Source organism: Podarcis vaucheri (assembly GCF_965113315.1).
Source record: "Podarcis vaucheri genome assembly, contig: SUPER_1_unloc_1, whole genome shotgun sequence".
NCBI classification, from domain to species: domain Eukaryota; kingdom Metazoa; phylum Chordata; class Lepidosauria; order Squamata; family Lacertidae; genus Podarcis; species Podarcis vaucheri.
In genome coordinates this window covers 723,390-744,783 of record NW_028118828.1, presented here as the reverse complement: position 1 = coordinate 744,783, position 21,394 = coordinate 723,390, and the positions used below count along the sequence as shown (strand labels likewise).

At 46.0% G+C, this 21,394-nt stretch overlaps 1 protein-coding gene across 3 annotated transcripts in view; it reads left to right on the top strand.

Moving 5' to 3' along the window:
• The window catches only part of KIAA2012, a 244,930-nt gene that overhangs the window by 20,859 nt on the left and 202,677 nt on the right, over positions 1-21,394 (top strand). For all 3 annotated transcript variants that reach the window (XR_014214370.1, XM_082242346.1, XM_082242345.1), the window contains exons 8-11: positions 1,087-1,237; positions 3,470-3,739; positions 5,136-5,261; positions 12,777-12,865. Coding sequence is in view for 2 of the 3 variants with exons in the window: in XM_082242346.1 (XP_082098472.1) it covers positions 1,087-1,237; positions 3,470-3,739; positions 5,136-5,261; positions 12,777-12,865 (636 nt within the window). In the remaining variant the exon portion in view is untranslated. The remainder of the gene's footprint in view (positions 1-1,086; positions 1,238-3,469; positions 3,740-5,135; positions 5,262-12,776; positions 12,866-21,394) is intronic.

Here is a 21,394-nt window from a genome sequence, read left to right as displayed (position 1 = left end):
ATGTAAAATAAAATAAAATAAAAATAATCTGGGAAGGACATAGCCTGCCCAGCAATCCCTTTTTCATAGTTTTACATTTTTCATAGTTTTACTATTGCAGCGGGATGCGGGTGGCGCTGTGGGTTAAAATACAGAGCCTAGGACTTGCCGATCAGAAGGCCGCTGGTTCGAATCCCCACGATGGAGTGAGCTTCCGTTGCTCGGCCCCTACTCCTGCCAACCTAGCAGTTTGAAAGCACGTCAAAGTGCAAGTAGATAAATAGGTACCACTCTGGCGGGAAGGTAAATGACGTTTCCGTGCGCTGCTCTGGTTCACCAGAAGCGGGTTAGTCATGATGGCCACATGACCCGGAAGCTGTACGCGGGCTCCCTCGGCCAATAAAGCGAGATGAGCGCCGCAACCCCGGAGTCGTCCACGACTGGGCCTAACGGTCAGGGGTCCCTTTACCTTTACTACTGCAGCATGATTTAGTTGGCATTTTTTTGGTTTGACATTGTAGCGGTTAACACCAAAAAAAGTTGTTTTGCAAAATGGTGAACGGTGATGCCATTCCTGGCAGCCTTCTGCTTCTGATGAACTGTCAGCTAATAATCCTAAAACAATACACATGAATAATAGTGAAATAGAGGGCAACACCCTTGGGTGCAGCACAGCGAAGTTAGGTATGGCTTAGGCTGCAATTCTATGCTCCTTTACCTATAGGTAAGTCATATTAATCTCTACGGGGCTCACTTTTGAGTAATCGCACATAGGACAAGGTGGCATTTCCCCACTGAAATCAAAGGGGATTAAGCATGATTAACTAGGTTCCTAGTGTTGTGTTTAAACTACAAGTACAAACATGGATTCTCCCAATTCTTCAGAATGCTTACAATTGAATGCATGCAGGAAAACGTAATAGTTCCAAAACCAGAAACTCTGCCCACCTCTAGAGCCCTTCCCTAAGCAGAGTTGGGTAACAATTTTCAGGAATGCCATCTGGGGTGATTGGAAATGGGTGGTGTCAAAATGAGTGCTGTCAAAAACACACACACACCCAAAAAACCCCTAACATTAAAACATTTTGAAGTTTTGTTTTTCCCCAGGTGCCAGAGCTTTGCAGGTTACCTCAGATATCCGAAGACTCGTCCAGAGCTTATAGGGAAAAACTTAAATCTGGAAAGCTTCCCAAGGAACCTGTGGCCTTCCCATTGCTTGTTCAGCTGGAAAGGGAGCCCGAGGCAAAAAACCTGAGAGGTAAAACCACCCCCACCCTAGATAAATGGCAGGTGTGCATTCAGTAAAGGGGAACGTCCCCCCATCCTGGGCAATACCAGTTATAGCATCGCTCACGTTATCTCCTCAGAATAAATGTTTCCCCCAGCGCTTGTTCCCAGCTACGTTCAAATTCTGTACCTGCATCAAAGCCAGTCTCTGTGCTAACTTCAAAAAGTTCTCCCCCTGCCAGAATCAAAGCGCACATAGTGCTTTACTTGAGGTAAAACAACAATAGGCCTCAACAGGATCATAGACTTGTAGAGTTGAAAGGGACCACGAGGGCGATCTACTAGTCCAATGCCCTGCAGTTCAGGAATCTTTTGCTCAACATTGGGCTTGAACCCACGACAAGTAGAAGTCAAAACCCTTGCCTGTCTATTGCAAATCAGCCAAATCTCTACCAGAAGAATCTGGTCTACCTTCTGCCCATCCCTGCTACGGAGTACATCTTGTAGGCCAAGTCGTTGCCCTCCAGATAGTGTTGCAGGTGGCACTGTGGTCTAAACCACTGAGCCTCTTGGGCTTGCTGATCGGAAGGTCGGCGGTTCAAATCCCGGTGACGGAGTGAGCTCCCGTTGCTCTGTCCCAGCTCCTGTCAATCTAGCAGTTCGAAAGCACACCAGTGCAAGTAGATAAATAGGTACCACTGCAGTGGGAAGGTAAACGACGTTTCCGTGTGCTCTGGCTTCCGTTACTGTGTTCCGTTGCGCCAGAAGCGGTTTAGTCATGCTGGCCACATGACCCAGAAAGCTGTCCACGATTATTGGAAATAAATATAAATAGTGCGCTAGATAAATATACATTTAAAGCTAGATGGAATGGGCGGGAAGTCAACGGAACTAGAAGAAGACTGTGATAATGTGTAATAGATACTGATAACTCTTCAAAGCCAAGAGCCTTCTGGCGGTTCCCTCGCTGCGAGAAGTGAGGTTACAGGGAACCAGGCACAGGGCCTTCTCGGTAGTGGCACCCGCCCTGTGGAATGCCCTCCCACCAGATGTCAAGGAAATAAGTAACTATTTTATTTTTAAAAGACAACTGAAGGTGGCCCTGTTTAGGGAAGTTTTTAATGTTCGATGCTGTATTGTTTTTAATATTCTGTTGGAAGCTGCCCAGAGTGGCTGGGGAAACCCAGCCAGATGGACGGGGTATAAATTATTGTTATTGTTATTGTTCATTATCGACAATTTTGATTTTGTGTTATGTGTTGTTGTTTTTCAGTTCAATAAAGCAATTTTAAAAAAAGCTGAATGCAGACAGAAAAAAAGCTGTTATTCAATAACGACGACTACAACAATTTTATTATTTATACCCCCACCCATCTGACTGGGTTGCCCCAGCCATTCTGGGCAGCTCCCATCATATTTAAAAACATAATAAAACATTAAACTTTTTTTAAAAAAAATTCCCTATACAGGGCTGCCTTCAGATGTCTTCTAAAGGTTGTATAGTGACTTATCTCATTGACTCGGGGCTCGCATAACTCCATACCTTCCAACGTTTCTCCAATGAACATAGGAATGTCCTGCGGTAAAGCGAGACATTCCAGGATCAAATCAGAAACCAAGATGACTTCTGTAAATCCGGGATGGCCCCTGGAAAACAGGGACACTTTGAGGGTCTGTGAGAGGATGGGTGAAAACCTGTTGTTGTTGTTTAGTCGTTTAGTCGTGTCCGACTCTTCGTGACCCCCTGGACCAGAGCATGACAGGCACTCCTGTCTTCCACTGCCACCCGCAGTTTGGTCAAACTCATGTTGGTAGCTTCGAGAACACTGTCCAACCATCTCGTCCTCTGTCGTCCCCTTCTCCTTGTGCCCTCCATCTTTCCCAACATCAGGGTCTTTTCCAGGGAGTCTTCTCTTCTCATGAGGTGGCCAAAGTATTGGAGCCTCAGCTTCACGATCTGTCCTTCCAGTGAGCACTCAGGGCTGATTTCCTTAAGAATGGAGAGGTTTGATCTTCTTGCAGTCCATGGGACTCTCAAGAGTCTCCTCCAGCACCATAATTCAAAAGCATCAATTATTCGGCGATCAGCCTTCTTTATGGTCCAGCTCTCACTTCCATACATCACTACTGAGAAAACCATAGCTTTAACTATACGGACCTTTGTTGGCAAGGTGATGTCTCTGCTTTTTAAGATGCTGTGAAAACCTGTATGTTAGTTAATAAAGTCCGTTTATTCTCTCTCTCTCTCTCTCTTACCTTTCAGGAACTAGTTGTAATGAACCCAGACCTGAGGTCGATGTCTGTGATGAGCATCTGCCTCCTTTGCCGAGCATCTGCCTCATTTTAGAGCCAGAACATAAAAATCAGCAGCAGCAGCAGCAGCAGGAGAAGATGATGATCAATAGTGAGATCCCGGAGGCTTCCCAAGGTAGTTTCCACCTGCCTCCAATAAATAATGGAGAGTTTCTGCTCAACGGAAGGAAAATGAGAAAGAAAGAAGAGCATTCGGAAAAGAACAGCCAATATCAAAGAGGTATGTGGTGGCGCCCAATGTAGCCCACTGTGGGGGAGGGCGATATTTTTTGCATGCATAAGATCTCAGGTTTAAGCGATGGCATCTTCACTTCCAGCTGTGAAAGACCCCCATCTCAAGCTGCTGAGAGTCCAGGCTGTAGACCAAGCATCGCCAAAGCGGTGTCCTCTGGGTAACCGTTGGACTACAGCTCCCACAATCCCTGGTCATTGGCCAGGCTTGCTGGGCTGATGGACGCTGTAGTTCAACAGCACTTGGAGGTCACGTGGTTTGCTTCCCCCAGTGTAGACGACTGTGTAGACAGTGTAGAGCCAGTGTGGTGTAGTGGTTAAGAGCGGTGGACTCGTAATCTGGTGAACCGGGTTTGCTTCCCTGCTCCTCCACATGCAGCTGCTGGGTGACCTTGGGCTAGTCATACTTCTCTGAAGTCTCTCAGCCTCACTCGACTCACAGAGTGTTTGTTGTGGGGGAGGAAGGGAAAGGAGAATGTTAGCCGCTTTGAGACTCCTTCGGATAGTGATAAAGCGGGATATCAAATCCAAATTATTCTTCTTCTTCTACTACTAAGCCAGATGGACAAAAGACCACACAAAATGGCGGAAGGTTACATCAGTTTACAGTCTACAGTTTATAGCTACCATATGAAGCAAGTTTCTCCACAGTCACAAGAGCTAGAAGCTTGCCTTTAAAGCAAACAAAACAAAACAAAACACCAAACCATGCAGAAATTCTTAAAATGGCTGAGTTTCATTCCAGTTGGTGGCTTCCTGCCTGGTTCATCAAACCCACAGATGTGCAGAATACCAATAGCTCTCAACATAAACTCTAAGGGAAAGTAAAGGAAACAGCACTGGAAGATAGAGATACAGTGGTACCTCGGGTTAAGAAATTAATTCGTTCTGGAGGTCCATTCTTAACCTGAAACCGTTCTTAACCTGAGGTACCACTTTAGCTAATGGGCATAGCTGTCAACTTTCAGATTTGAAAATAAGGGATCAGCAGCCTCGAAAATAAAGGATCAGCAGCCTCACCTGCCCCGGGAACAGTCTACGGGATATCTAACAATCCGGGATAGCAGCAGGAAACGGCGCTGGAATAAGGGAATTTCCCACAAAAGGTTGACAGCTATGCTAATGGGGCCTCCCGCTGCTGCCACACCGCCACCGTGCATTTTCTGTTCTCATCCTGAAGCAAAGTCCCAAGGTACTATTTCTGGGTTAGCTGAGTCTGTAACCTGAAGCGTCTGTAACCCAAGGTACCACTGTATATTTCCGGAGTTAAGTTGGCTAAATCTATGGTTGTGCTCTAGACATACAAAAGAAGGCAAATTTGTTTTCTAGCATTTAACTTTTAATAACATGTGCTTGTTTCCCCCTCCCCCTTCTTTGTTCTCAAGAACATCAGAATGGCACCTCACTCCACCATCTCCCCCCTGATACAGAAATCCCGTATCCATCACCCTTGGGATCCATCCAAACTACCGATGATCCCAGGCACTCTGGATTCATTCCAAACGAAGAAGGTAAGGTGGATGTAAAACTCTATTGTGGTTAAGTCTCTTGTCCAAAAGGAACAGATTGCACATCTAACTCTGCACGTATAACCCAAATGTCACATAATATCCTGAACGACTTGTTTAGCCAGAACAGTTTTTCTTCTTCAGACAATACTGTTTTTATTATGCTCAGACACAGAAGTTAATATTTGTGATTTGTGTATTTGTGTGTGGGTAGGTAGGTAGATGATATAGATGATAGATAGATAGATAGATAGATAGATAGATAGATAGATAGATAGATGATAGATAGATAGATAGATAGATAGATAGATAGATAGATAGATAGATAGATAGATGATAGATGATAGATAGATAGATAGATGATAGATAGATAGATAGATAGATAGATAGATAGATAGATAGATGATAGATAGATGATAGATAGATAGATAGATAGATAGATAGATAGATAGATAGATAGATAGATATAGAGTTGTTATTGGAACTTGCGCAATAGAATCAGTGTATTTCTCTACTCTGTAGCAAGTATCTAAAGGAGATGGTAGCTCATTTATAATCTGGTCGGGTATTTGTACTGTGTTTTAGCCATCCAATATGAGTCACCACGCTTCTGAAATGCACTTCAATGCAATCTTCAGAATTTGACTGGCATGTTGTTGGCTTATAACTCCTCACTCTCCAGGTCTAGTACAAAAACACACACTGGGCAGAGTATTCCTAGTCTTGCTGGCAGTGGCAGCCATTAATGCTAGTATAATACCTGTGGAATGGATTAGATCCTATGCATTATACACAGCAGCAGCAGCAGTAGCAGCAAAATAAGACAGCAAAACAGTCTAGAAATTGCATGTTAACAAGCACAGATGGTTCCACAGCAACCATGGGAATGTCACCTCCCCACTTATCGATCATGGGATTGCGTGCCGACATCACAGCCCCATCAGTCCTGCACAGAAGAAACCAACCAAAGACACCACAGGGCCGAGGCACAGCTGCAAGGCAAATGCCACACATCTGACACCAATGTTGCACACTCCCAAAGCACCCTCTACATGAGGGTTGAAGTCCTCTTATAGCAGAGATAGCTGGGCCACCACCCTTTCAGTGGGCACAATTCAAGCTACACAGATGAGGAAGCGTGGGCCTTTTCCTTCACAGTCCCCAGCCAGTTCCGTAGCAGTCTTCCAAAATGGCAGACGGCCTTCAAGTTGCGTGACTGGATCCCAAAGAAGGCCTAGCCCCTGCTCCTATTGAAATCCCTGCTCCTGAACTTAAGATGCAGGAGCCCAGCTCTATTTTCCATTTGGCCATCCTAAAATTGTATGCAGACTTTTGCCTTCCTGTTACCAGGATCTCTTTAGAGGAATAACTCTGCAGCTTGGTCACAGTTAAAAAAAATAAATTATTTATGCTTTTCCCCTTGTCTCCATTTTTCAACCAGAATATACTTCCAGCCTTGGTATTCATGTCTTCTAATTTTTCATGCTCCAAAGCATTTGCCCTTGAACTCTTGGCAAACAATTAACATTTAATTAAGTCTCCACAGCATGGTGCTAGTTCTCCCAAATCCAGCAATAGCATATTTACACAAAATCTTTCTTTCTCTGCTTCTTTCTCTTTAATCATGGTTATCTTTATCCGCACTCCTGGGGTTGCAAATATTCCCATTCAGATAAACAGGAACGAGCTAAACACTATAATCCTATGAGTGATAAAAGGAGACAGCATCTGTATTTAAACACTTTTTTTCAGTTGTTTACCACTTGGAAGAAAATAGCTGGACTTTGCAGAGCGTTTGTATCCCACTTGAGTCATAATGAGATTTCAGATACCCTATCAGGCCTTTTAGCAACCATGTGCATATATAATATTATATTATAGAGAGAGCCTTGAGGCTATTCTAGGGTTACCAGATGTCCCCGATTCCCAGGGACAGTCCCCGGATTTGCAAATCTGTCCCCGGGAAACATGGCAGCGGCAGCCTCAGCAGCCCAGAGTCAGCCTGGTAGTGCAGTTGGTTCTGGCTGGCTCCAGGAGTTGCTCACTTCCCGCTGCTGTGGCGCCCGCCATTTTTCCTTGCCGGAACTTCCGGCAAGGAAAAATGGTGGGTGCCATGGCAGCGAGCAGCTCCTGAAGCCAGCCAGAGCCAAATGCACTACCAGGCTGACTCCGGGCTGCTGACTACCACTGCCGCCAGTGGCGTAGCGTGGGTTGTCAGCACCCGGGGCAAGGCAAGTAATTTGCGCCCCCTAACCCATGGATTTGTGCCCCCTAACCCTAACCCCCAGATGTTGCGGCCGGTGCGGCCGGCCCCCCCCCCTGCACCCCCCACGCTACGCCACTGACTGCCGCTCCGCTGCTGAAGGGGAACTGGGGACGTCCGGTGGTACAGATTTCCTGCCCCCTCCCCCCTTTGTTTTGACTGATTGGGGGAGGCTAGGGAGTTGCAGGCGGGCAGCTGTTGCCCAGTTTTTTTAAAACTCTGCGCATTTATGTTTCAAAAGGTGCGAAAGAAGGGCTTTGCACCTTGCCTGGCAGGGAAACCGCGTGACTTGTGCCCCTCCTGGGCAATGGCTGCCCATCCACTACTCCTGAGCCTCCCCCGATCTGTCAAAACAAAGGGGGAAGGGGGAAGGAGATTGGGGAAGACTCAGGAGTTGTGCATTTATGTTCCACAGGGTGCGAAAGAAGGCCTTTGCACCTTTATACAATATGCATGTTTGCTTGGGCCCAGGGTCTTTTGCCTCACCATCCCCACTACTGACTCCCTGTTGCTACTCAGCTTCAAAAAGTGTCCCCGGATTCATTGAAAAAAATCTGGTAACCATAGGCTATTCCCCATTCTGTATGGGGGAAAGTCACAGCCGGTTGGAGGATGGATGGCGCCTAACAGATTGAGGTTGAATCCTGACAAGACAGAAGTACTGTTTTGGGGGGACAGGAGTCGGGTGGATGTGGAGGACTCCCTAGTCCTGAATGGGGTAACTGTGCCCCTGAAGGACCAGGTGCGCAGCCTGTGAGTCATTTTGGACTCACAGCTGTCCATGGAGGCGCAGGTCAATTCTGTGTCCAGGGTAGTTGTTTACCAGCTCCATCTGGTACGCAGGCTGAGACCCTATCTGCCCACGGACTGCCTTACCAGAGTGGTGCATGCTCTGTTTTCTCCCGCTTGGACTACTGCAATGCGCTCTACATGGGGCTACCTTTGAAGGTGACCCAGAAACTACAACTAATCCAGAATGCGGCAGCAAGACTGGTGACTAGGAGCGGCCACCGAGACCACATAACACCGGTCTTGAAAGATCTACATTGGCTCCCAGTACGTTTCCGAGCACAATTCAAAGTGTTGGTGCTGACCTTTAAAGCCCTAAACGGCCTCGGTCCAGTATACCTGAAGGAGCGTCTCCGGTTGTTCTACCCGGATACTGAGGTCCAGCTCTGAGGGCCTTCTGGCGGTTCCCTCACTGTGAGAAGCCAAGTTACAGGGAACCAGGCAGAGGGCCTTCTCGGTAGTGGCGCCCTCCCTGTGGAATGTCCTCCTACCAGATGTCAAAGAGAAGAACAGCTACCAGACTTTTAGAAGACATCTGAAGGCAGCCCTGTTTAGGGAAGCTTTTAATGTTTGATGTATTACGGTATTTTAATATTTTGTTGGAAGCCGCCCAGAGTGGCTGGGGAAGCCCAGCCAGATGGGCAGGGTACAATTTTTTTTATATATTATTATTATTATTATTAAAATCATTTTGAGATATGGAATGCTTTGCTGTGCAGCAGCAAATGAGCATAGGATAGAGTCTAGCCTCCTGCTACTACAACCACCATAGGCAAAAGGGACCCCTTGCAACAGTGCCAGCGCTGAAGACTAATGGCGAGTCAAGGTCTCTTGGCCTTCCTGTTATCAGCGATCCCTTTAATGGGAGATGCCGAGAACTGAAGTGTTGGACCTTCTGACCTATGTGCAAATATGTCCACACCGCTAAGCCCTTAGGGCAACAAAAGTGCTTGCGATTTCATTTTGGCATTGTGTCAAGAAGGCCAGGAGCATTAACAGGACCTTGACTGATAGGGATGTCGCTTAACTGGTTTGCGGGGAGGCCTACATATTATGGGCCCTGATTGCTCTTTCTATAGGGTGTTAAAAAGACATTTGTCCTTAGGCCACACTGATTAGCGCATCTGAGGAAATTTTTCTTCTCCTTGCAGCACTTTGTGTGGCTCAGTTGCTTGGGTTATCTGGATTGTTTTGGGGTATTTAAAAAGTATAATTAAGATTATTTTCTTATTTAATTGTGAAAGAGCTTCTGCATAGCTGTCAACTTACAGATTTGAAAATAAGGGACCAGCAGCCTCAAAAATAAGGGAGCAGCAGCCAAAATAAGGGATTTTGGCTTAGCTTATACAGAAATCCCACACTCATGGACCCAGGCTGCTTTGGCTGCCACTGACTGTGTTTGGCAGGGGGGTTGGACTGACCTTTGGCGGTCTACAACTCCCGCCAAAGAAGAGTGGCAGACAAAACTGATGAACGATGCCGAGATGGCAAAGCCTACAGGCACAATTCGAAACCAGGAAGAGGTCCTCTTTAATAAAGAATGGGGAAAGTTTATAATTTAGTTGAAAACTATTGTAAAGAGCTACATACATTGGTAGGATTGACAGAAGACTTGTAGTAAAAATGTGAACTATGGATGGACAAATGATTTATAAAAATAGAGTAATGAAAGGGATGCAGAGGGGGAAATCACTACGTTAAGATGCTGCACTGGATGGAGGGTATGCGAAGCAGCACGCCGGAGCTGCTGTCCTCCTGGCGTGAGGAGTTCCATCGGCCCTTCCCCGCCCGAGAGAGGGGGGAGGGAGAGAGACTCTTGCCCACGCCGCCCGCGAGCCCGGCATGAGGCAGTTGCGGTGCCGCCGCGGCCGCTGAAGCGCCGCCCTTCTGCGTCCCTCCCCATCCCCTCCTCTTCCTCCTCCCTCAGGCTGCCTCCTCAGCCGCCGCCGCTGCTGCTGCCTGCGGCTTCCCCTGGCAGCACAGCGGAAGTCTCGCAAGAGAGGGGCGGCCTGCCCGCCCGCTGCCGCCCGTCTCCTCACAACGCGCCCCTGTGGCACGCTCTCTCGCGCAGCGGAGGACCCCGAGCCACTGCTTCGCTCCTGAGCCTGGTGAGCATGAAACCCAGGAAATTTAAGGGACATCATCAGTAAGGGACAGCAGCGGGACACGGCGCTGGGATAAGTGTTAAGTTGTGGGTGAACATATCAGACGACACAGTGATTCTTCAAACAGCTCTTATTTATTCACAGGCCAGAACAGAACTGAACTGAAGGGTTCAGCCAGCCTGCTTATATAGAGCTCCAGTACAACGTAACTGTAACAACTTTCTGTAACTATCCAATCACTGAACGGCACTTTCGATCCCTTATTTGCATATGTGGACCTGAACTATCTACAGTATCCCCCTGCTGGCCCAGAGTGAGAACTTCAGTACATAACAATAAGGGAGTTTCCCGCCAAATAAGGGACGGTTGACAGCTATGGCTCTATGGGGCTGAGGTGTCATCAACCCCCCCATCTGTTGGGAGGGGGCCGGACCCCCTCAAAGTTGAGGGGATACAGGAGGCTGAGCGTGGAGCCAGGCATGGCTTCAATGGTCGGCTCCTCCTGAATGCGAGAGAGGAGGAGACCCCAGCCCTTAAGATCGTTCTGGGTTGGGCTCCATGCATGGTGTTCTCCCAATGATGCAATGTTGTGCTCGCATCACGCGCATGATGTCACACACACACGACGCACGCCGGGGCCCCTCCATCTTGGGTGCAAGTCGGTGCCTCTGTGAGGCCTATCGCCTCCGACATTGCAGGTAGAGAATATAGCCATTGTGACTGGTAGTCGTTGATAGATGAGCAAGGGATTACCGTTTTTTTCGCTCTATGAGGCGCACCAGACCATAGGGCGCACCTAGGTTTTTTTTGGGGGGGGGGTAAAGAAAATTTTTTTTAGCCATGCACAACCTCTCCAGCTGGGAGAGGCTGCGCGCGGCTTTGGCAGAAGCCAAGACAGCTAGCAGGATGGATCCCGCTCGCTGTCTTGGCTTCCTTTTTAGCCCACGGGGCTGGGGCAGGGGAAGCCCGAGCTTCCCCCGACCCCAGCCCCCAGAACGGGTCTGGGAGCGGCAGCGAGGATGCGCGCAACCTAGCCTTCGCTCCCGGAGCTTGCTGCTATCCACAAGCCTTCTGAGCCCGGCAAGAACTCCCGCCGGGCTCTGAAGGTTTGCGGATAGCTGCCCAAAGCCCGGGGTGCGCAGCACTGTGCTCGCCGGGATTCAGGCTGCTGCCTGCTATCCGCAAGCCTTGGAAGCCCGGCGGGAACTCCCGCTGCACTCCGAAGGCTTGCGGATAGCTTCCTGAAGCCTGCATTCACTCCATAGGATGCACACACATTTCCTCTTCCTTTTTGGAGGGGGAAAAGTGCGTCCGATAAAGCGAAAAATACGGTCATTCCTTTTCAAAATGAACTTCTCAAGCTCTGGACTAGATGGGCCTATGGTTTTGACCCATCAAGGCTCTTCCTCGCAGTTCACGAATAGAGTGCTACGAATGAAAGGCCTTTCCCCATCCCTGTGAAACCACTTTGCAGGAGTCTCTGCTAAAACAAACTTTCCTCATAGTTTAAAACCATTCATTCATTCATTCTTTTCAAGTTCATACATTTCACTAATTCTACAACCATTTTGACATTTCAATACTTGACTTTCTTCCCCCTCTTTCTGCAGTTCCTTAAATTTGTTTTTAATATCTTTTGCATTTCCAAATTAACTTAATTTACTCATTTATTCATCTTCTTTAAATATATACTTTTATAAAACTGCAGGTTATTACAATGATCTTGCCAATGTTTTTATCTGTTTACAATTTATCTGTAAATATTCAATAAACCATTTCCATTCTTTTATTAAAAAAAGTTTGTTATCTTGATTTCTTATTCTTCCGGTAAGTTTCGCCATTTCTGCATATTCTATACGTTTTTGTATCCATTCTTCCTTTGCCGGGACTTCTGCTTCTTTCCATTTAGGGGCAAGTAACATTCTTGCCGCTGTAGTAGCATACATGAATAAGTTTCTATACGTTTTAGGTAGTTCTGTCCCTATAATTCCCAAAAGAAAAGCTTCTGGGTTTGTTTGTTTTTACAAATGTTATCTTAAACATCCTTTTCATTTCATTATATATCATTTCCCAGTAAGCTTTAACCTTACTACTAAAACAAATTTGTAAATCTGGTTCATTCACGAAGCCAGGGAAAAGTCACTTTGTTCCTGAACTCTGTGGTTGCCTGTGCTTAATTCATGAAAATTAACTTTGATCGAATTTTTCCGCCTCACATGGGATAAGCTTTGCTTGTGTGATGATTTTGCTGGTTTTCAGTATTTGGTAGAGTCATCGCAATGAAGCAGAGGGCGCACCTTTCTTTAGTTTTTATGACTTCACCAAGCGTAATCATTGGGATACTTCTGGTTTTCATTGCAGGGGATGGCGAATTATTCCTTAAAACAAGGGCAGCTGTTTCCATAAGGTCACCGGAGACCCCGCCTGTGGCTGAAGAACTACATGGGAAGGTTGGTTTCATATAGAGATTTGGCAGAGCTATGAAAGAGGCAAAGTATGATTTGCCAATGTGAATTACTTGTAATTTTATTCACGAAGATATTCCTCATATTTTTGACTACGAAATAACGGCTACAATTCAAACTACAGTTTCAACACACACAAACATACGGCTCTCTATCATCCATCCATACAAGCAAAGAGGTATATTCAGAGTTTGAGGACACATTCCAGCCAGGCTAAATAACAAAAAGAGGGGCCACAGTAGGGTCGGTGAGAGGTGAAATTCAGAGCTTGGGAAGAGTTCTAAGGGCCAAGCAGGGAGGTAGCAAGGGCCGCATTTCAGGTTCCCCGCTTTGTTGATTTTGAAATGGGCAAAATACAGTGGTACCTCAGGTTAAGAACTTAATTCATTCTGGAGTTCCTTTCTTAACCTGAAATTGTTCTCAACCTGAGGTACCACTTTAGCTAATGGGGCTTCCCGCTACCGCTGCGCCACCAGAGCACGATTTCTGGTCTCATCCTGAAGCAAAGTTCTTAACCCGAGGTATTATTTCTGGGTTAGCGGAGTCTGTAACCTGAAGCGTCTGTAACCTGAAGCATCTGTAACCCGAGGTACCACTGTATCCTGTCTCTCCTGGAGCTGCTTGGTCACCTGTATATTCCTTCCCGATACAATCATCGCAATAATGTGATGTGTGGGCAAACATATAAGAAAAATGGCTCCCTTTCCCTTATGGGGTATTCCGGAGCCCGAACAGAGTCCTTAAGTGGGTTCCCTATCGGTAAGAGAAAATAACAGAAGCCAACCAGAGTATATTGAGAAGAAAAACGGCTAGTAAGCCTGATTCAAGGAACTGTTGCAACAGGGTCCCCACTCACCACACGCAGGAGGGAGGAGAACCCTGAACAGTGATGCGCAAGCCCTTATATAGACTCTTGAAATTGCCCACCCTGTAGCCCAAGACCACCACCCCTAAACATCATACATACATCATAGAAGGAGGCGGTCTACAGCAGAAATCCTGTCTGCCAGGATACCTGATAATGGTCACTGATTGCTTTACCTGGGCAGCCTGGCCATTCTTTTGTGTTGATCTGAATCCAGGTCATGGGCTCACCCTATTCGTACACAAATACGCCCTTAAGACAGGAGTTGCAAGCAAAAAGTCAATGGGGAGGCTTTCCCCATTTGCCTCCCTTACTGCAGAGGAATATTTGAGGTTATTGGGAGAGTCAAAACGGCTTCAGGATTGCTCTCCCATACTATTTCAGACACATGGTTCATATATTTAGATATGTGTGCGTTTATGAATATTTATTCCATATTTGAGACCTTAAAATTCTTATAACTCATGCGATAGAAAGTATGTGTGGTGAACTGGTCACACGTCTGCATTTGTTCTTTGAATGCAATTGGGACATTTTTCTGGAGCTGGGGGTTAGAAGGAGCCTATCTGGCGTCTGAATTTAGCTCCCCACCGCCACAAACAGGCTTGTAATCTGCCAAGGGAGAAACAAATCTATATTTTTCTTATCTACAGATGTTAAAGCGCTTCCTTGTATACTTTTGACATGTCTCTGTTGCTGTGCTCAAGGGTCCCTCTGAGCAATGCTTTTTCATCTCGGCATGAGGGAGGCCACTTTTGCAAACTCCCGCTGCCAGCGATACACAGAAACATTCCCACAACACAACGCACTCAGAACTTGTGCAGACATCTTAGTATCGTATCCCTTTGTGGTGGCGTTGTGCATTGCCTCTTCTGACTGTTTTGCTGGGGAGAGGATGCTGTTGTGGTCTAAACCAGGGGTCCCCAAACTAAGGCCCGCAGGCCGGATAAGTTTATCCGGCCCGCGGCGACCCCTGCCGCCCACTCTTACCGGCATTGTGCTGCGCGGCTGCCCACTTCCGGGTCGGAGGAGCACCGGAAATAGCTTGTGCGCATGCGCAAGCATTGTGCGCATGCACAAGCCTTATTTTCGGTGCACATCCAGGTTGGTGGAGGCCCGTGCCCATGCACACAAGCTATTTCTGGTGCTCCTCGTGCGCCGGAAATAGCGTGTGCACACGCATATAGGCACTCGCTCCCCCGCCCTCTGGCCCACCACGCATTCAGCACTGGAGACACAGGCCCGAGGCATGGTAAGTTTGCTGACCCCTGGTCTAAACCACTGAGTCTCCTGGGCCTGCTGATCAGAAGGTCGGTGGTTCAAATCCCTGCAACGGGGTGAGCTCCTGTTGCTCTGTCCCAGCTCCTGCCAACCTAGCAGTTCGAAAGCACACCAGTGCAAGTAGATAAATAGGTACCGCTGCATGGGGAAGGTAAATGGCGTTTCTGTGCACTCTGGTTTCCGTCACGGTGTCCCGTTGTGCCAGAAGCGGTTTAGTCCTGCTGGCCACATGACCTGGAAAGCTGTCTGTGGACAAACGCCATCTCCCTCGGCCTGAAAGTGAGATGAGTGCTGAACCCCATAGTCTCCTTTGACTGGACTTGACAGTCCAGGGGTCCTTTACCTTTACTTTTATATAACTTGCTGGGGCAACCCAGTGCTGGATTTACGTATAAGCTAAACAAGCTATATCTTAGGGCCCCACTCTTTTGGAGGCCCAAAAAAAATTTAAAGGAAAAAACAACTAGATGTACATTTCCAAAATATAAGATGAAAAAACAGTTAGTTTGTTAAGATACATATTTTGTTATGGGCAAATGGCTTTTGATACCTATTAGGCCCATAAATTACCAAATAGCATATATTCGACACAAAAAACAGGGACAATTTGTTGTTGACAAAGGACAGCTGGACATATAAAGGGCCCCATTAACTTCAGTAGCCTAGGGCTTCATCAAACCTAAATCTGGCCGTGCCTATCATGGTGATGTTTTAGAACAGTGGGGCTGATCTAGAAGCAAACAGTGTGCTTCCCTCAAAGATCTCTGAACCCAGGCAGGTACAGATAGCTTGGACCTAAGTCATATAGTTTTCTTAGCAGGGATACTGGAGTGGCTTGCCGGTTCCTCCTCCAGGTGGATCACGTTTGGTCAAAACTCTCCACTATGACCTGTTCATCTTGGGTGCCCTGCTTGGCATAGCTCATAGCTTCTCTGAGTTATTCAAGCCCCTTCGCCACAGCAAGGCAGTGATCCATGAAGGGGTCCCATGATCACTGCAGATGATGACAGCAGCCACGAAATTAAAAGACGCCTGCTTCTTGGGAGAAAAGCAATGACAAACCTAGACGGCATCTTAAAAAGTAGAGACATCACCTTGCCAATAAAGGTTCGTATAGTAAAAGCTATGGTTTTCCCAGTAGTGATGTATGGAAGTGAAAGCCGGACCATAAAGAAGGCTGATCGCCGAAGAATTGATGCTTTTGAATTATGGTGCTGGAGGAGACTCTTGAGAGTCCCATGGACTGCAAGAAGATCAAACCTCTCCATTCTTAAGGAAATCAGCCCTGAGTGCTCACTGGAAGGACAGATTGTGAAGCTGAGGCTCCAATACTTTGGCCACCTCAGGAGAAGAGAAGACTCCCTGGAAAAGACCCTGATGTTGGGAAAGATGGAGGGCACAAGGAGAAGGGGACGACAGAGGATGAGATGGTTGGACAGTGTTCTCGAAGCTACCAGCATGAGTTTGACCAAACTGCGGGAGGCAGTGGAAGACAGAAGTGCCTGGCGTGCTCTGGTCCAGGGGGTCACGAAGAGTCGGACACGACTAAACGACTAAACAACAACAACAACAAAGTCATAGAGGGCTTTATTGATAACAGACAGCACTTTGAATGGCGCTCCATAGCCAGTGCAGCCAGGGTTAACCAACCCTGGTTAACAATCTGGCTGCAGCTCTATGAGCCAGTTGAGGTTTATAAACCCTCTTCAATAGCAGCACCATGTTAACAGAAATCCAAACGGGTCTAATAACATGATCAAGTAAGCATGCAAGTCAATAAATAGGACAGAACTGCTGAAGCGCATGGAACATTTTCAGGCATGATGAAATGGGTATATAAAAATTATGCCTCAACGAGCCATGAGTGCGTCTTTTACGGTATTTATCATTCTAGGAAGCCGTCCAAGTCTTTGCTACGCTGAAGAATGAGGGTTATGCCCCATGCGCAGATAAAAGGCTGGTATGTTCAAACAGGAGATAATTACGCGGCAATTTACATGCAGAGACAGACAAAGAAAAGCATATATGGAATAATCAACTTTGCAAAACATTATTAAAATGGCCAGAGATGTTTTATTATGAGGACATAACCTCAAATGTATATGGTGTGTTCTTCAGACCTTACTTTGTTGGCCACAATCCCAAAGCAATTTGATATTATGAATTATTTGGTTTATATAAAAAACCCCGACTTCAATTAAATCAGCAAAGGCTGAAGCCTTAAGGTATGTCTCTGCTTCGGAAAATAGCTTCTCTGCATGGGTAGTTTAGCACTCGCAAGAAACCTACCAAACAAAAGCAAGGTGTGTCTGTCTACACTACAAATTAAACCCAAATGAAACAGCCTCAGACCTGTTTAATGGAAACGGATCTCTAGCAAGGGAAACTCTGGCGTTGAAGTTCTGTGTGCCAATGATCTATGCCACAAATTCCCGGCGTCTTCACAAAACTAAAGCTGCAAAATGGTCCTTTACAAGGAAAGTTATGACAATGAAATCACTGCTTGGTTCCTTGTCTTGTATAGCAGTTGCACTGAATTCTGTGAAATCTATATTACAGTATTGTCTTGTATTCTTATGGCTTACAGGGCTGATGGACGCCTGAATTGGAGAAAGTGTGTTGTTGATATGTCTGGTTAATTTTCTTAATCGCATGTTGTGAAAGCTGGTTTCACATTTCCGGAATCAGGATCTGTCAGTCTGGAAGACTAAATTCCAGGTCTTGCTCTCCTAGCATAGGGGGATTATTATTATTATTTTACTACAATTTATGAAAAAAGAAAGAAGGAAAGAAGAAGAAAAAAATAAAGAAGAAAAAGTAGTTGAGGTTTCAAAAAAAACTTCCAAACATTCTCATTGTCCGTTATCTGTTAAAATACACTTTTACCGCACAGATACTTATTTCTTCTATTTTTTATCGTATTTCTATGTAAATTGTCAATTACCTTTATATACTACAAAGCTCAGTCTAGGTCTGCCAGGAGATTACCCTTTATACCATTGTTCTTCAAATATTCTTTAAATATCCTGCATTCCTTGTGGACTTTTTGTTTTGTTTGGCCTCTAACTCTTCCCCTCACCTTTGCTAGCTGCAAGTATTCTACCATTAATGTTTGCCAGTCTACTATATTATGTGTTTTAGTATTTTTCCAAAAAATACTAAAACAAGATTTAAAATAACATTTTTAAAAAAGACCAGAAATATTTCTTTTAAGTATATTGCCAACTGAAAAAGGAAAATCGAAAAGACCATTGTTCATGTATGGGGTAACGGCGGCCAGAATTTTAATGGCAAGAAATTGAAATGGGGAGGGGGGCATTTATTTATTTTAGGAAACTGGTTTATTTCTTAGGAACAGAGGAAGAGAGCACATTTCTCCCACCAAAGAATCCTTGAAACGGTATTGTGTGTGTGGGAATTGTAGCTCTGTGAGGGAGAAACTAGAGATTCTCTGGTGGGGAATTTTGTGGCTTCGTTTTTTGTAAAAAGATTTTTATTGATACAGCAAGAAAAAAGAAAAAAACACAAATACCAAATTACACACAGGAATAGCCATAGACACATAATTTTCTTAGCAAACAATAAAACATATATTGGTCTTAACAATAAAGACCCAACATTCCAGTCTATTCCATATTTCGATTTCGTATTACTTATTGCCCATACGCACTTTAATCATAATTAAACTTTTTCTTAATATATCTAATTTCTTATATCTACCTTGCAACTATTACTGAAGTTCCTCGAATGCTGCAACAGAATTTAAACTACTATATTTATTTTTCAGATATTCTTTGAAAACCTCCCATTTTGAAACAAATTCCTGTTTTGATTTATTCTTTATTTTTTCTGATAGACCATCTAATTCGGCATATTCTGTCAGCTTTTGGATCCAATCTGGTATAGAGGGGATTTCATTACTCTTCCATTTTGCCACGATCAGAACTCTTTTTTCGTGGCTTTGAAGATGCATTGAATGTGCTTTACATCCACGGTGCAGAACTGGCCCCCTCTAGCCCAAGTGTTGTCTGGTCCTCCAGCGAAGGATGGTCTTCCCCATCACTTGCCGCCCCCTGATCATTTTAATGGGAGGTGCCAGGGCTTGAGTTCGAAAGCTGCCACATGCAAGGCACAAAGCCTGCCCGCTTCCGCCAAGCTACAGCCCCTCTCCTCTCCTAGCAACCTTGCGGAAGACAGCTTTCATTGTCCGCCCGTAAAATGTTGTCAACAAGAAGGACTTTTCCCCAAAAGCGTGGCTTCCTATGGGGATTCTGCTCTGGAGTAGGGAAAATGAGATTATCCACCCTTCCCTGCATTGGCCACTGGCCCCAGATGTTTCTTTCATCGCTTCTCAATATGTCTCTTCCTTCCTTCATCTATCAGCAACCTCATTTGCTCATTTTCTTGTCACTGCCGGTTCTTACCCCAAGGAGAAAGTGTTATGCAATAATGAGATGAGGAGGGAGACAGTCTAGCGACTTGCACTCAGGCGACTGGAGGCTGTCGGCTCCGAAATTCTAATCGGGCACAGATCTCCCCGGAGCCATGTCTTCTCGCCTCGCTAGGCTCACCTAGATAAGCTAAGATTTGGGATTGGGTGGTTTCCCCCCCCCTCCTCTGAACAATCCCTTGCCAAGGCAATAGGAAAACCCCTCCGAGTTAGAATGAACATTTCTTTAATCAGGTGTCAGCCCTGATGGAAAGATGGAAAGGTAAGAGTCGGCTGGAAAATTAAAAAGGGAAACGCCTTTTCTTTGGTGGGAGAATAAAAGGACATGTTGTGAATTTCACATCCAGGATGGGAGATGGCGGGAAATAAATTATTATTATTAATAACAATTAAAGTTTTCATCTGTAGACCTCAGGGCAGTCCAGAGCATAAAACTGCAAGATAAAAACAAAATATATACGGTAATAAAAACAGGAACGAAACAAAACTTCTCTGTGGGTGTCGGGGAGATTTACCCACAAAGGGCCACACTGATAAAATTGTTTGTTTGTTTGTTTGTTTGTTTGTTTATATATACCCCGCCTATCTGGCTGGGTTTCCCCAGCCACTCTGGGTGGCTCCCAACAGAATACGAAGAAGAAGAAAAAGAAGAAGACGAAAAGCGATAAAAGATCAAACATTAAAAACTTCCCTAAACAAGGCTGCCTTCAGATATCTTCTAATCTTCTAAAAGTCAGATAGCTGTTTATTTCCTTGACATCTGATGGGAGGGCATTCCACAGGGTAGGCGCCACTACCGAGAAGGCCCTCTGCCTGGTTCCCTGTAACCTTACATCTTGCAGTGAGGGAACCGCCAGAAGACCGTCGGAGCCGGACCTCAGTGTCCGGGCTGAACGATGGGGGTGGTGACGCGCCTTCAGGTATACTGAGCCGAGGCCGTTTAGAGCTTTAAAGGTCAGCACCAAGACTTTGAATTGTGCTCGGAAACGTACTGGGTGGGAGCCAATGTAGATCTTTCAGGACCGGTGTTATGTGGTCCTGGCGGCCACCCCAGTCAGGCTCCCCACTGTCTGGATAGGTGGATGTCACAGCAAAGCCACACTTGGCTCCAGTGGTATGGGATTGGCTGGCTCAGTGGGCTCCCTCCACCTGCCGCCCACCCAGTGCACACCCGCCTGGTGGCGTCAACGGTGTTGTAAACAAAATCTGCCCTTATTCCCTTATGGGGGACGCAAGAGCCCTTATAAAGTCCTTTGTAGGTTCTCCATCGGTAGGAGAAAATAACAGAGGCCAACCAGAGAATATTGAGAAGCAAAGCAGCTAGTAAGCCTGATCTTTATTGAACTGTTGCAACAGGGTGCTCCCCTCACATGCAGGAAAGGAGGAGGACCCAGAACAAAGGTGTGCCTGCCCTTATATAGACATTTTAAATTCCCTGCCCTGGAGCTCAAGACCACCCCTCCATACATCATATATACATCACAGAAGGGGTGTAACCCAAGACCACCCCCCACAAACATCATACCTACATCACAGAAAAGGCAGTCTACAGCAAAAATTTGAATGTTGTTTTTCCTGTCTGCCAGGTTATCTGATAACGCCTTATCTGATTGCCTTTCCTGGTAGTCTGGCCATTCCTTTGAGATGGTGATTACCCACTTCCTGAGACAATGGGAAGGTTCCCTCACCCCCTCCCTCCTTGCAGAGAAAACATTTGGTCAAAATGGTTTCAGGATGGTCTTCCTGTGCTGCTCCAGACATGTGGTCCCCATATCTATGTACGTGCTTGGCTGGTACATTTATGAACATTTATTATATATAGGTAAAGGGACCCCTGACCATTAGGTCCAGTCATGACCGATTCTGAGGTTGCGGCGCTCATCTCACTTTACTGGCCGAGGGAGCCGGCGTACAGCTT